The 14,802-nt window shown below is 39.3% G+C and overlaps 2 protein-coding genes across 2 annotated transcripts in view; one reads left to right on the plus strand and one right to left on the minus strand.

The window, feature by feature from the left end:
* Positions 1-2,620, plus strand: part of pitx1 (paired-like homeodomain 1) — a 4,374-nt gene extending 1,754 nt beyond the window's left edge. Inside the window, exon 3 of the mRNA XM_083564258.1 lies at positions 1,138-2,620. Coding sequence (XP_083420384.1) covers positions 1,138-1,623 — 486 coding nt within the window. The 3' untranslated portion in view covers positions 1,624-2,620. The remainder of the gene's footprint in view (positions 1-1,137) is intronic.
* A 3,116-nt stretch (positions 2,621-5,736) lies between these two features.
* LOC310739556 (pterin-4-alpha-carbinolamine dehydratase 2) lies at positions 5,737-12,994 on the minus strand. The gene is made up of 4 exons (XM_083565550.1): positions 12,763-12,994; positions 10,280-10,411; positions 6,444-6,524; positions 5,737-5,929 (listed from the first exon to the last, which is right to left on the minus strand). Exons 1-4 carry the CDS (start codon positions 12,850-12,852, stop codon positions 5,834-5,836), a joined length of 399 nt encoding a protein of 132 aa, XP_083421676.1. The 5' UTR covers positions 12,853-12,994; the 3' UTR covers positions 5,737-5,833.
* Positions 12,995-14,802: the final 1,808 nt, after the last annotated feature.

The following is a 14,802-nucleotide window of genomic DNA, read 5'->3' on the forward strand; positions in this document are numbered from 1 at the left end:
TCACAATTATTCACAATTATGAAATATAGTTTTTAAATACATGCGATGAGATTACTTACAAAAACTTAAAAAATGTAAATTATACATTTAAATAACATTTGTTTAAATGCATTTTGTGTACTTTACATACTGCACACTTACTGTGATTCTGAATTCTGAAATTTGTCTCTGCTTTTAAAAACGTTTTACCACATTACAATTTTTTCTATTGCATTCCCTGTAACTTCTGCAATATTTTTTAACTGAATTATTATTCCATAGCTCCGTATTTATACATAATAACACATAATTATTATCATTGATATTTATACATTGTTGTATTTTAATAAAAATGTGAGGCTTCGTCCGTTTTACTTTTGAACTTAGTGAAAATCCGTCTGACTACTTTATTGTTACATCACCAACCAATTTAAAAACAAATCTGCTTCTGTAGAATATATTTATTAATCAAATCTGCACATGCAGGTCTTTCATTTCCTTTAAATTAATTCAATAACTCTAAACCTTATTGTTGTTTTTTAAATATTTGTCTAAATAATTCGGGAATTTTAATTGTACATGATTTATATAAATTTTTACAATTCCAACAATTATGCTTCATCTTTAGTTTTATGCTTTTCCTCTCATTTACGTTAAAACGGTCCTTAAATTTTAAACAATTGTTCTATTTAGCAGGAATTATCATTTGTTTGCTCTCTTTTACTGCTGCTTCATTGGTGTTTTATCATTGTCATATTATTGTTGTTGTTATTGTTATATAATTGTTTTATTGTTATATTATTGTTTTAGTTCCCGAATTGTGTCATATTTGTGTTTTATAAAAATAAGCCGAACACTTAATTTTAACACTTTTTTACACGTATGTAGAAGAAAATACTTTAGCCTACATTTTAAAAATAATTTTCCGAAGACGAAGTGACGTGTTGCCTGATAAATATACTTATATATATATATATATATGATTTGTGGTTTGTTGTTTGGTAACAATCTCGTTTTTATGCTTGTTAATATTATGATATTATTATTTATTAAACATGTGCGTTATTATTATTATTATTATTATTATTATTATTATTAATATTATTATTATTATTATTGTTTTATTTTTTTTCAATAATTAATTGATTTATGACTCAGGTGTGGTTTAAGAACCGGAGGGCGAAGTGGCGGAAGCGCGAGCGGAATCAACAGATGGATTTGTGTAAAAACGGTTATCTGCCGCAGTTCGGTGGTCTCGTGCAGCCGTATGAGGACATGTACCCCGCCTACGGCTACAACAACTGGACCAACAAGGGGCTCGCGCACAAAAACTTCCCGTTCTTTAACTCCATGAGCCCGCTGACGTCACAGCCTGTACTCTCATCCCCGAATTCCATTTCCTCCATGAGCATGAGCATGAGCATGGCCTCGAGCATGAACAGCATCAGCAACCTGAACGGCCTGGGCAGTTCCTCCATCAATTCTGCCATGAGCTCCTCCGGGTGCCCGTACGGAGCCCCGCCCCCTGCGCCGTACGGGGTCTACCGGGACACGTGCAGCTCCGGCCTCGCGACCCTCAGACTCAAACCCAAGCAGCATCCCGGTTTCGGATACGGAGGATCCGCGTGCCAGTACAACAGCTAACGGATTAACGGAGACATTCAGAATAGAAAAAAATGGGAAAAATCTCCCGCGCGACCAAAACTGGATCCGTTTTCTTTGTTGATTTTTTTCCGATGGATTTTTGCGACTCGCCTGTTTACCAGAACTTGCACAAAGACTTAATCAAATCCACGCGCTTGGATTTAAAAGTGAAGATGTTACACAGCAACTCTGTAAATAGTTTAATGTAAAAATAACTTTTATTGCGTTTAATAATAATAAAAAAGGAATTTCCAGGCCATTTAATCAGACTGCTTTAGTGAATATAAACTCGAATCTCTTCTTTCTCCGTTCTGTAGCTTCGCCTGCTTTTAAAGCTGTTTTTATGTGATTTTATTTTTTAACATTTGTGCCACTGTTTATCGTTTATTTGACTGAACCGATATTAATCGCATGATTGTGGGTCAGAAAAACCTACATGTTGTGTAAAGAAATGTAAAGAAAAATGTAGGGAAACAACAATACTCTGTATTCAGATGTGGAATCTGCAATTTGTTCTCACGTGTTTATGGAAAATAAAACAGAAATAATGGTTAAACATAACAATAATTGTCACAATGAAATATACTCCAGCTGAAGATCTAAAATAATTACCTATTTAATTTCTTTAATTAGTCCTCTCGTTATCATCACACTCACAATACAATTTCTACACAAAAATCTCCACAAGTAAATTATAAAAATCACATTTAAATAACTGCATTCTGAATTCTAATGTGATCACGCGTGTACAGAATTAGGATTTTACAATACTGTTTAAAACAGAAATTATCATAATAACATTAATAAAAGGGCTTGAACGCTTGATTATAAATCTGTAGTTTTATTTGTTATTTTGTGATTCATTAAAAACACCGCTCGAGCTGCAGCTTCTCCACTTCAGCACCTTATCGCTTTTTTATTCTCTTCATATCAGCATTAACGACTCAGGAGATTAAAAGTTCATAATGCCTTGTATTAAACTGTTTATTTAACCTGATCTGCCTGCGAGCCTCTGGGAATTATTTACTTATATACAAATAAATCAGGAATACATCCGACAATCGAACATTATGTACAATGGTAATATTTATACTTAAAACACAAAGACATAACTATGTGCAATAATACAAAAGAACAACAGTTTTAATAAAAGTAAAAACAAAAAATACTATATATCAAATTCTGATTACTAATAATTATTTAACTGATTTGGTTAAAATATAAAAATAAATAATGAAATCCTTTTTTTTATTGCAGCACTTAAAGCTAAGCTTCAGAACATCAGCAACTCTGTCATTATCCTAAAACAGTCACGTGTTAAAATCCTCACAGCTTGTGTTTTTGTAGGAAATCATACACCAGCGCACAAACAAGCGCACACACACACACACACACGCACACACACACGCACACACACACACACACGCACACACACACACACACACACGGTAAACTGAAATAAACTCACTCTAAATGGAGTTGTAAAACTAAGAGTTTACAGTGTGTGTGTGTGTGTGTGTGTGTGTGTGTGTGTGTGTGTGTGTGTGTGTGTGTATGACGGCAGAAGGTGAATGCAGTGCAAATTTATCCTTATAAAATGTGTTTACATTTTGATCCCAATTATAATTGAATATAAATATATTCACTATGAGGAGTTTATAAAAGAGTTTATAGATAATATATAGCTGAGCAATGCGTTATTAACACGTCAATAAGACATGATAGCCATTGATTTGATCAAAATTAATTCACCAGCCAGTCTGAATGTCACGCATGAGAACAAACACAATTCGTGCGGCGACGTGCGAAATGACAGCAAACAAATAAAAAAATTGCATTTAGCACATCTTTATTATTTGCATGCAACAGTCACAATATACAACAAAGCTAAACTATACGGATATATATATATATATATATATATATATATATATATATATATATATATATATATATATACATACAGCTAAATGCGTAACGAGAACATTGTTTAGAATTAAAACTAAATAAATATCTACATAGCATCTTCTTTCAGCTTCTCTCATTAGGGGTCTTCACAGCAGATCATTCGTCTCCATCCCCCCCCTGTCCTCTACATCTGCCTCTTTCACACCAACTACCTGCATGTCTTCTCTCACCACATCCATAAACCTCCTCCTTGATCTTCCTCTTTTCCTCCTTCCTGGTGTCTCCATCCTCAGCATTCTCCTACTGATATACCCCATGTCCCTCCTCTGCACATGTCCAAACCATCTCAATCTCACCTCCCTCACCTTGTCTCCAAAACGTCCTACATGCGCTGTCCCTCTAATAAACTCATTTCTAATCCTGTCCATCTTCATCACTCCCAACGAACATCTCAACATATTTCTAGAAATATAATGGCAAAATATATCCATCGTTACAAAGCTGTGACTTTCTCAACACACAAAGTTTCAAACACGGTCACGGAACTCTTACACTGACGTGTTACGTGTATTCACTCATGATTTGCCATAACGTGTAACATTGGATAGGAAAACTATTAACTAACACACAAACACACACACACACACACACACACACACACACACACACACACACACACACACACACACACACACACACACGTTCGTAACATTGCAGCATCTAATGACTGATTTTTTTACTGCATAACATAATTTATATTTTTTTACTCTAAATTGGTCTATAATTTTACACAAACATGAATAATGTGTTCAGTTCGTCACTGCGCGCTGTGGCTTCTTCCGTCACTCGTCAACCAATCAGGATTACATTAAACACTTATTTCTGATTGGCCAACAGTTTTTTTTAAAGTAACTTTAATGTAAATGTAGTTAAGCGCATCTATAAATGAATGTTAATGAAACCATGATGAGCACGAACACACTCCACTAATACACTTCACTACTCCACTCACTGTTTAGTGCCAGTTTAGTGTTAGTGCAGGAACATCTTACGCGTTTTCACCCTACCGTTCTGTTTGTCAGATTTCAACCAACCCTCTCTCTCTCTCTCTCTCTCTCTCACACACTCTCTCTCTCTCTCTCCCTCCCCCCCCCCTCTCTCTCTCTCTCTCTCCCTCCCTCCCTTCCTCCCCCTCTCTCTCTCTCTCTCTCTCTCTCTCTCTCTCTCACACACACACTCTCTCTCTCTCTCTCTCTCTCTCTCTCCCTCCCCCCCCCCTCTCTCTCTCTCTCTCCCTCCCTCCCTTCCTCCCCCTCTCTCTCTCTCTCTCTCTCTCTCTCTCTCTCACACACACTCTCTCTCTCTCTCTCTCTCTCTCTCTCTCTCTCTCTCACACACACACTCTCTCTCTCTCTCTCTCTCTCTCTCTCTCTCGTAATTAATTCTGATATTAGGTATAACCCCAGTGATTTCACCGGTTTGCTCTTAAGTTCACACTGTGTTGAGAAAATTGTCAATTACACAGTCATCAGATAAAAAAGTCTCTAAATAAGACAAATGTTTTTTTAATCGGAACACAAAATTTACATTTGGTCTTTTTGAAATGATGTCTAGATGAAAATAAACACAAGCTGTCAGACAGAATGGTGTCTCACGACAACAAGCATTTATATTTTTAAGCATTTCAGTCTGCTGTAATGAGGTCATTGTAGCTGTGATAATCTTTAAGGTTTCTGCCACAATATAGACATTTAATACATTAAATAGATTTGTGATCACATAACCCCCCCCCCCCCCCCCATCACACACAAAGAAGTTCTTGTAAACATTGCTTATGTTCAGTAGCATCCTAAATGCAGGGTTCCTTAACCAAGAACTGAGAAAACTAAACACAGCCAATAAAGAGGACGTTCACCTCCTCCATCACAGTCTGGTCCACCATTAACGCCCCAAAAACAAGAATAGAGCAGTGAAAATTGCTGCTGATCAAAAACCTCCTGAACCACACCGAACCCCTCCAACTCATAGCAACACACACTGTCTACCTCACACACCAACATCATCACACTGATGTCCCACATCATCACACTGCCTGTTTTCTCATGTCCTGTCCTTTGTGTACTTGTATTCCTTTTAGCCACATGTGATAATAAAAGAATGACAATAAGATCGATGCTTATCTTTTATTAAACATTTTTATTATACAGTCTTTTTAACCCTCTGTTTTCACACCAGGTCCCAAATCAGTCCAGCGCTCAGCTTCAAACACACCCTTCTAAAGAAGTGGCACTTTTTTACAGCACTACATCGTCAGAGCGACTTTATCAATGAATTTGGCGAGACGAATGTCCTTCTTCGACAAACCTCCACAGTCGTGTGTTGTTAATGTTACTTGAACCTGAAAAACAAGAGAGCCAACTGTGAAGGACAACACACACACACACACACACACACACACACACACACACACACACACACACACACACACTCACGCACACACACAAACACACACGCACACAGTGGAAAGTAGCAGAGCGAGAGCCCGGAGCCTTTCATAAAGAGAGGATTAATGGTGGAATTCCTCACAGTGCAGCAGAAGGACTCGCGAACACAGAGGCTTCAGCTGGATTTCAGGCCTGTTTGTTCAAAACCAGGACTACTTTCTCCACAAACACAGAGAAAACTAATTTAACCATAAAACATTGTATCTTCTGGATTTCTCATTGTTTGGATGTGAAATGTAAGCTAGCAGCACCAGTGTGAGCCGTGTCCGTGTAGACATATTGAAGGTTTGGCAGCGGTGCGTGGGGCCTCTCGGCTCAGCTCGATGCAGCGCTGCTGTTAAACACTGACTAAGGCTTTATAAACGCCTGCCGCAGGGTGACAGAGCGGCGCTCAGTGGAAGTTATTACCTTATTATAAACATTGAACCACTCCGGATGATGGTTCATCTTCTCTGCCTGCAGAGCCACTCGAGACATGAATCCAAACGCCTGCAGTAAAGACAAACAGTGCACACGTCTCTGTGAATTATTACACTGAGAACATTATTACTCTGAGTAGGTTTTAACTCTCACTATATTAGTGCACTAAACATATAATTACTATGAGTATATTATTATCTATAAAATAATTATAGCCTCGTTATTATTTGATTCTATATTAATATAAAGTGCAACATCGAGTAAAAAAAGTTTTGACTTCCCCTTTGTGGCCCAGTAATGCAATATTAAATCGATTTAAATGGGTACAGACAAGGGGACTTGTACATGTACTGTAGTGTAAACTCAACCAAAATTGTGAATTACTTGTCATAAATGTTTTATATACCACTTTAAATGAATAATACAATATTTAAATCGTTTTTTCAAACATTTTTATGTAATTTATTTCTACAAACTAACCCTATCAGTCTGGTTCCTAATGAAAAGTCACAAACTATCGCGGTCGCGAGTGTCGAATTTCCACTGTATTTCCTTTATCTATTCTTCAAACAAACCCAGTATTACTATTACACTGCTTTACTCTGATATACTGTTCACAACATTCAAATACACTGTTCACATTAATACACTGATATTTGAGGCAAAAAACATCAATTTAGACAAATATTTATTTATAAAAAATTTTTTTTCAGGAAATTATGATCCAAAACAACTTTGTTTATCCAAAAATCTCCAATGCTCCTTTTTTTAAATATATATATTTGTTTACCTGGTGCACCTTTATTGTACGTCTCATTGCTCAGAGATATTTGTCAAAATATAAAATACTGGAGTAGCGTCCCCTATACGATCACTCTTTTGTTGCTTGTGTGTATAATTTGCACTGTAATGTTTTTTAGTACACAATAAAGTTGATAATATTAGCTGGGGCTAACTGCTACAAGGTAATGCAGAACAAAGTGCATTTAACTTATAGTGCAGATACAACAGGTAGTAGGGCATCACACACACACACACACACACACACACACACACACACACATCAGAGGTCATTCTGAGTGATTATGAGCATTCTAATTACCTCAGAAAGGCCAGGATCCTCGGTGTGCTGTGTTCACCATGCCGGCTATTTAGAGCAATTTCCCTCTGCAATCTCAATTAAGCCCCTAAATGCTTCCGCAGATAATTAGACCACTGAAAGACCATTGTACACACCGCACGCCGCCGTGGCCGCACTGACACACAAACGCACAGCTACTCGTGGCAGGAAATTGCTTCAAGTCTTTAGTGTGTTCTAACCAATTTTCCAACACATGATGTAACACGATCAGCGGCTCAGAGATCAGGTTGGGTATCAGAGTACAAACCGCCTCGCAATCAGTTTAACGTAATTGTCAGATTCCTGCAACGCGAGCCGAAGGCACGACGGCCTGCTCTTTCTCAGCTCTCATTAGAAACATTGGGCCATTATTAAATCAATGCAGCGGTTGATTGTTGTCCAAAACGTTTCCTTCATTCATTCACATCAAATCTGGAGGATAAAGTGTGAAATGAACTGGTGCAATGGTGCATGACTTTAACCCTGTAATGAATGGAGCTTCAATTTAACTCAATAACTTCTTACATTTGCTTTGACTTTTAAATCCCTGGCTGTTTCACTGGAACTCTAACTGAAGTAAACTCAAAACACACAGACATTCCAAAAGACAGAATGCTGCAATTTGATTTTTTTTTACTAAATTAATTTTCTACTTCAAAAACTACCAAAAAATACAGTTAGAAAACTCTCATTAAATTCCTTCATGTTTTGACATTTTTAACAAATACACACACACACACACACACACACACACACACACACACACACACACACACACACACACACACATTAGAGGTTATGCAGATCTTTGTTTCCTCTCGCTGTGTCATTATGTGCACTCCCCCTGCGCACACCGTCTGTCACACAGCGTTAATTTAATGTGACACACTGCAGGGCCTCCAATAATCAGAACCGCTGGTACACGGACCGAGCCATTACAACCCATCGACCCTCCCCCACCCCCCAACCTGCCACTCTGAGGGGCATTTGGGGAGATTACAGAATAACTGTCCTGAAGTACAAACTTGGACATAACCCCCTTACACACACACACACACACACACACACACACCACCCCAAAACACATATATAATGCGTTCAAAGTTCTTTAAAGTTGTAATCATGATCTTCATGAGAAAAGAAAGGACGAGGTCATTTTACTTTGGTCAATAATCAGAAAAGCACCTTCTCATCATTAACACTTACGTTAGAGTAAATAATCAGTTCTCTTAAATGTTATTAAATAGAAAACACACCTAACAGATTAGCTGAAAAAAGAGAGAACAAAAGCACAACCCATTTTTATAATATACAAACCCCAGAAAAAGAATTCATAATTACAGCATGTGGCAAAGAGAAACACAACAACAGACAGAGAGGTAATCAGATAGAGAACTATAGCGAGACAAAGACCCTCATAGACTGGGAGACAGACAGGGGGACAGACAGAGGGACAGAGTGTGAGACAGACAGGGTGACGGACTGGGAGACAGACAGGGGGACAGACAGGGGGACAGACAGGGGGACAGACAGAGGGACAGACTGTGAGACAGACAGGGAGACAGACAGGGGGACAGACAGGGGGAATGACAGAGGGACAGACAGGGGGACAGACAGGGGGACAGACTGTGAGACAGACAGGGGGACAGACAGAGGGACAGACTGTGAGACAGACAGGGGGACAGACTGTGAGACAGACAGGGGGACAGACTGGGAGACAGGCAGGGGGACAGACAGGGGGACAGACAGGGGGACAGACAGGGATAAGGAACACATGGATAACTCGATAGGTTGCGGTTTTCAGTGACAGATGAAATGTTTTAACCAATTGGATTGTTTGTGAAAGAAATGATTCTGATAGAAACCTCAGCTGCAGCTAAACTGGGGTCTGTTCCCTGTTACACTGATGAGGACTGACACCCACGTACACACACACACACACACACACACACACACACACACACACACACACACACACACACGTACACGTACAAACACACACACACACACACACACACACACACACACACGTACACGTACAAACACACACACACACACACACACACACACACACGTACACGTACAAACACACACACACACACACACACACACACACACACACACACACACACACACACACACGTACAAACACACACACACACACACACACACACACACACACACACACACACACACACGTACACGTACAAACACACACACACACACACGTACACGTACAAACACACACACACACACACACACACACGTACACGTACAAACACACACACACACACACACACACACACACACGTACACACACACACACACACACACACACACACACACACACACACACACACACACGTACACGTACACGTACAAACACACACACACACACACACACACACACACACACACACACACACACACACACACACAGAAGGGTAGGGGTGATGTGGTGGGGTTTTTGATTTAGCTAATCCATACATACATCAGTAGGAGGAAGTGTAGTAAAGTTTGGATTTAAAACATATATCTGGATTAGTGATGGAGAGATTTGACCCCACCCACTTTTGGAACTGAGCAGTGACTCCACACACTTTCAGTACCCTTGATTCCAGAAATTTCTCTCCCCATTTAAAATCTCAAAATCCTTTTTTTAAATGAAAATTTCAAAGAAAATAAATGTGTTAAAATTCTGAACCTGATTAAATGTTTTGAAGTGCAGTTCTTTATACAGTGCATCTCGTTCCTCCAGATCCACCCATCCCGTTGCCTTCAACTCCATCAGAGCATGCTCTCTTTCTGCTGCACTCAACCAGTGTGAATCTGTGGACTACACACACACACACACACACACACACACACACACACACACACACACACACACACACACACACACACTGTTTGTGTACATATGTGTTTTGGCGCCATCCTTCTGTCGAACAAAGAAAGTACAGGACAAAAATTCAGCAAATTCAGCATGTATCTCATAAGCAGCTAATTAAAATAAATGATTAAATTAAATCTACAGGAGAAAAAACATTTTATTATATATAAAACAATATTTTACAATATTTTATAAATATAAAAATAAAAATTGAATACATCAAATGAATGCTATATTGATTAAATTGAGAAATAAATTAAATTGGCACAAATGAAATTAACTAAATGCAATTAATTAAATAGAAAAATTAAATAGTTTACATTTCTTAGAACCCATGTGGGTAATATAGATGTGTATATAAGTGTGTGTGTGTGTGTGTGTGTGTGTGTGTGTGTGTGTGTGTGTGTTTTTTACATTTAATATAAAATTTTCTAAGGATATCTACTTATTTCAGCTACTTTAACAAATATCTTTATCTAGCGGATGATACGGTACAGAAAAACATCATCAGACTGTTCACCAACCAGAAGCCATGGGTGAATAAAACTATTTGCGATGCTCCGCACCGCTGCCTACAACATGGGGCTCGACACCGGGGACAAGGACGAGTACAAGGCTGCGTCTTGCAGTGTTTTAGAGCGGTGAAGGAAGCAAAACGGAAACTGGAGTCACAGTTCCAACATGGTGGCTCTAGGAGCCTGTAGCAAGGACTAAGAAACATCACAGACTATAAAACACCTTCTTCCAGAATGGGGAATGCGGACGATTCTCTGGCAGGCAAGCTAAACATCTTTTACGCTCGCTTCAAAACTGCACCTAACCACGCCGAGAGAGACGGAGAGCTAAACACCTTCACCATCTCGGAGCATGATGTGAGGAGGCCATTCAGGAGAGTGAATACCAGGAAGGCAGCAGAACAAGATGTTCTGAAAGCATGTGCTGATATTTAACCTCTCCCTGGAACAGTCTGTTGTCCCCTCATGCTTTAAACAGTCCACCATTGTTCCTGTCCCAAAGAAGTTTAAAGAAGTAGATGCTGCAAACATCCAGAACCATCTAGAGATGTACCAGTGCCAATTAGATCCCACCTCATGTGAAGTTTGGACATTGGACCTCTTTGAGTGTTTAAAGGCTCTGGCATGGAGAAGCTGGTGTTGGATCTGTGATGATCACAAATGTTGAGCTAATTTTACGAGTTGCTCAGTAGCTCCTGGTTCCACAACATCATCTGACTGTAGAAAGATCATCACTCATAATCACACACTCCAGCTCATGTTAGTTCTCACTCTCCAGTGTTCTGTAGTGTTTAAAGTCTATAATCACACTCTTGATGTCACCCAAATGAGGATGAGGTTCTGCTTTTGAGTCTGGTTCCTCTCAAGGTTTCTTCCTCATAACATCCAAGGTAGTTTTTCCTTCACCACAGTCGCCTTAGTCTTCATCAGGATTAAACACATCATTCACCTTCACTTAAATTCTGTGAAGCTGCTTTGAGACAATGTCCATTGTGAAAAGTGCAATAGAAATAAACTTGACTTGACACAATCCACCTGAAAGTTTCACCCTACAATTGGTGATCATTTTAACCCCCCCTGATTGTTTATAATAAATAGTTCACTTCTAAAAGCTTTTTTAAAGCAGTGACATCTGCTGGTGAAAAAGATGAAGTACAGATAGTTATGTAACGCGTAGTGGCGAAAACTGCATTAAATGTCATGCAGTATAAAATAAAAAATTATAGCTTTTAATTTACTATACAGATGATTTGAATACAAATCGACAAATTTTTTGTACTGAATTCAACAACAGTCCATTGTTTTTTTAGATCATGAGCAAATTATGATCTTAACTGAACTGTAAAACAGAGATTGTTTTTACTGATTTTGTCAGAGAGATTATTTTAGAGATGAAACTCTGCTTTTCCCTTCCGATGGCTCCCAAAGTCCGCATTTTCCCTAAAACGTACGCAAACTTGGATTTCCCTACAATCAGGTTTTAAAACAGTCACGTGGTTGTGTTTAGCGTCACTGGTCACGTGTTTATGGCAGGCAGATCCGAGCAATAAACGTGTTTTAGAGCGCTGTGTAGATTTTAACACGCCTCGGAATGTTCTTTTAATTAAACTATCACTATCGCAAAGTCTGGTAAACATCAGACCTCCTAATGCCTTAACCCTGCATGGAGCAGAATGCAGAGAGAATTGAGCTGGAATTCCGGGCTACATGTGGGTTTTATCGCACCTAGTTGTTGGATAATAAAACTAATAATCACTGACTGTAAGCGAGGAAAAGTCTTACCATTTCAGCTGCAGGCAGAAGAAAGTTTTTGCGTGTGAATAAAACACTCCGAGTTCCAGAGCAGAACCTCATAAACATTAACCAGCTCATAGCGCACGTGCACGGGGCAGAGTAACACACACACACACACACACACACACACCGCTGTCTGCTACTCTGCCTGCGCAAAAAAAATATAAACACAAGATTGTTGTCTACATAAAAGTTCTGAAACAGACAATCAGAATCAAAAACAGCATCATTACCCGGATGAACCCAATGTGGGCGTGGCTTCGGCTGCTGTCTCTTTTTTAACGGACAAATTGAGCTCAGATTCGCTCTTTACTTTCCGTAAAAACCCAAACCCAAACCCTTTACTTTCTGTAAAAACCCAAACCCAAACCCTTTACTTTCTGTAAAAACCCAAACCCTTTACGTTCTGTAAAAACCCAAACCCTTTACTTTCTGTAAAAACCCAAACCCTTTACTTTCTGTAAAAACCCAAACCCTTTACTTTCTGTAAAAACCAAAACCCAAACCCTTTACTTTCTGTAAAAACCCAAACCCTTTACGTTCTGTAAAAACCCAAACCCTTTACTTTCTGTAAAAACCCAAACCCTTTACTTTCTGTAAAAACCCAAACCCTTTACTTCCTGTAAAAACCCAAACCCTTTACTTTCTGTAAAAACCCAAACCCTTTACTTTCTGTAAAAACCCAAACCCTTTACTTTCTGTAAAAACCCAAACCCAAACCCTTTACTTTCTGTAAAAACCCAAACCCAAACCCTTTACGTTCTGTAAAAACCCAAACCCTTTACTTTCTGTAAAAACCCAAACCCTTTACTTTCTGTAAAAACCCAAACCCTTTACTTCCTGTAAAAACCCAAACCCAAACCCTTTACTTTCTGTAAAAACCCAAACCCTTTACGTTCTGTAAAAACCCAAACCCTTTACTTCCTGTAAAAACCCAAACCCTTTACTTTCTGTAAAAACCCAAACCCAAACCCTTTACTTTCTGTAAAAACCCAAACCCTTTACTTTCTGTAAAAACCCAAACCCTAACCCTTTACTTCCTGTAAAAACCCAAACTCAGTCATCAGTGTTACACAAGTCAGTGCAGTCATTAACCAACAGGGTACCGGAGTAAATTGGGCTACTGCTGGCTGAAGGAGGAGAAGGAGAGGAGGAAGACGTCTACAGAGACAGCAGGGAAAAGAGAAGTGGAGGAGAGTGGAGGTTCGTGTTGGTACTATAAATGTTGGTACTATGACGGGTAAAGGGAGAGAGGGAGCTGATTTGACAGAGAGGAGAAAGGTAGAGATGTTGTGTTTAGGAGACCAAGTGGAAAGAGAGTTAGAGCATGAACATTGGAGGTGTTTAAACTGTTCTATCATGGTGTGGGTTAGGGTTAGGGTTAGGGTTAGAGAAATGGTGTAGGGGGGATTCTGAAGGAGGAGTACAGAAGAAGAGTGTAGTGAAGGTGAGGCGTTTCTGATAGGGTGATGAACGTCAAGCTGGAAGTTGAAGGGGTGATGATAAATGTCATCAGTGCCTATGCTCCACAAGTGGGTTGTGAGATGGAGGAGAAAAAAAAATTTGTGGTAGAAGGTGTACCTAGGAATGAAAGATTGCTGATTGGTGCAGACTTTAATGGTCATGTAGGTGAAGGGAACAGAGGTGATGAGGAGGTGATGGTAGGTATGGTTTTAAGGAGAGGAATGTAGAAGGGCAGATGGTGGTAGATTTTCCTAAAATTATGGAAATGGCAACGGTGAACACGTATTTTAAGAAGAAGGAGGATCACAGGGTGACGTATAAGAGTGGAGGAAGGTGCACACAGGTGGACTATGTTCTATGTAGGAGATGCAACCTGAAAGAGATTGGAGACTGTAAGGTGTTGGCGGGGGACAGTGTAGCTAGACAGCATCGGATGGTGGTCTGTAGGATGTTTTTGGAGGCGAAGAAGAAGAGGAGGAGAGTTAGGACTGAAAGAAGAATAAGATGGTGGAAACTGAAGGAGGAAGACTGTAGTGTGAGGTTCAGGGAAGAGGTCAGGCAGGA

The sequence above is a fragment of the Silurus aristotelis genome, assembly GCF_946808225.1.
Source record: "Silurus aristotelis genome assembly, chromosome: 16".
In the NCBI taxonomy this organism is placed as follows: Eukaryota; Metazoa; Chordata; class Actinopteri; order Siluriformes; family Siluridae; genus Silurus; species Silurus aristotelis.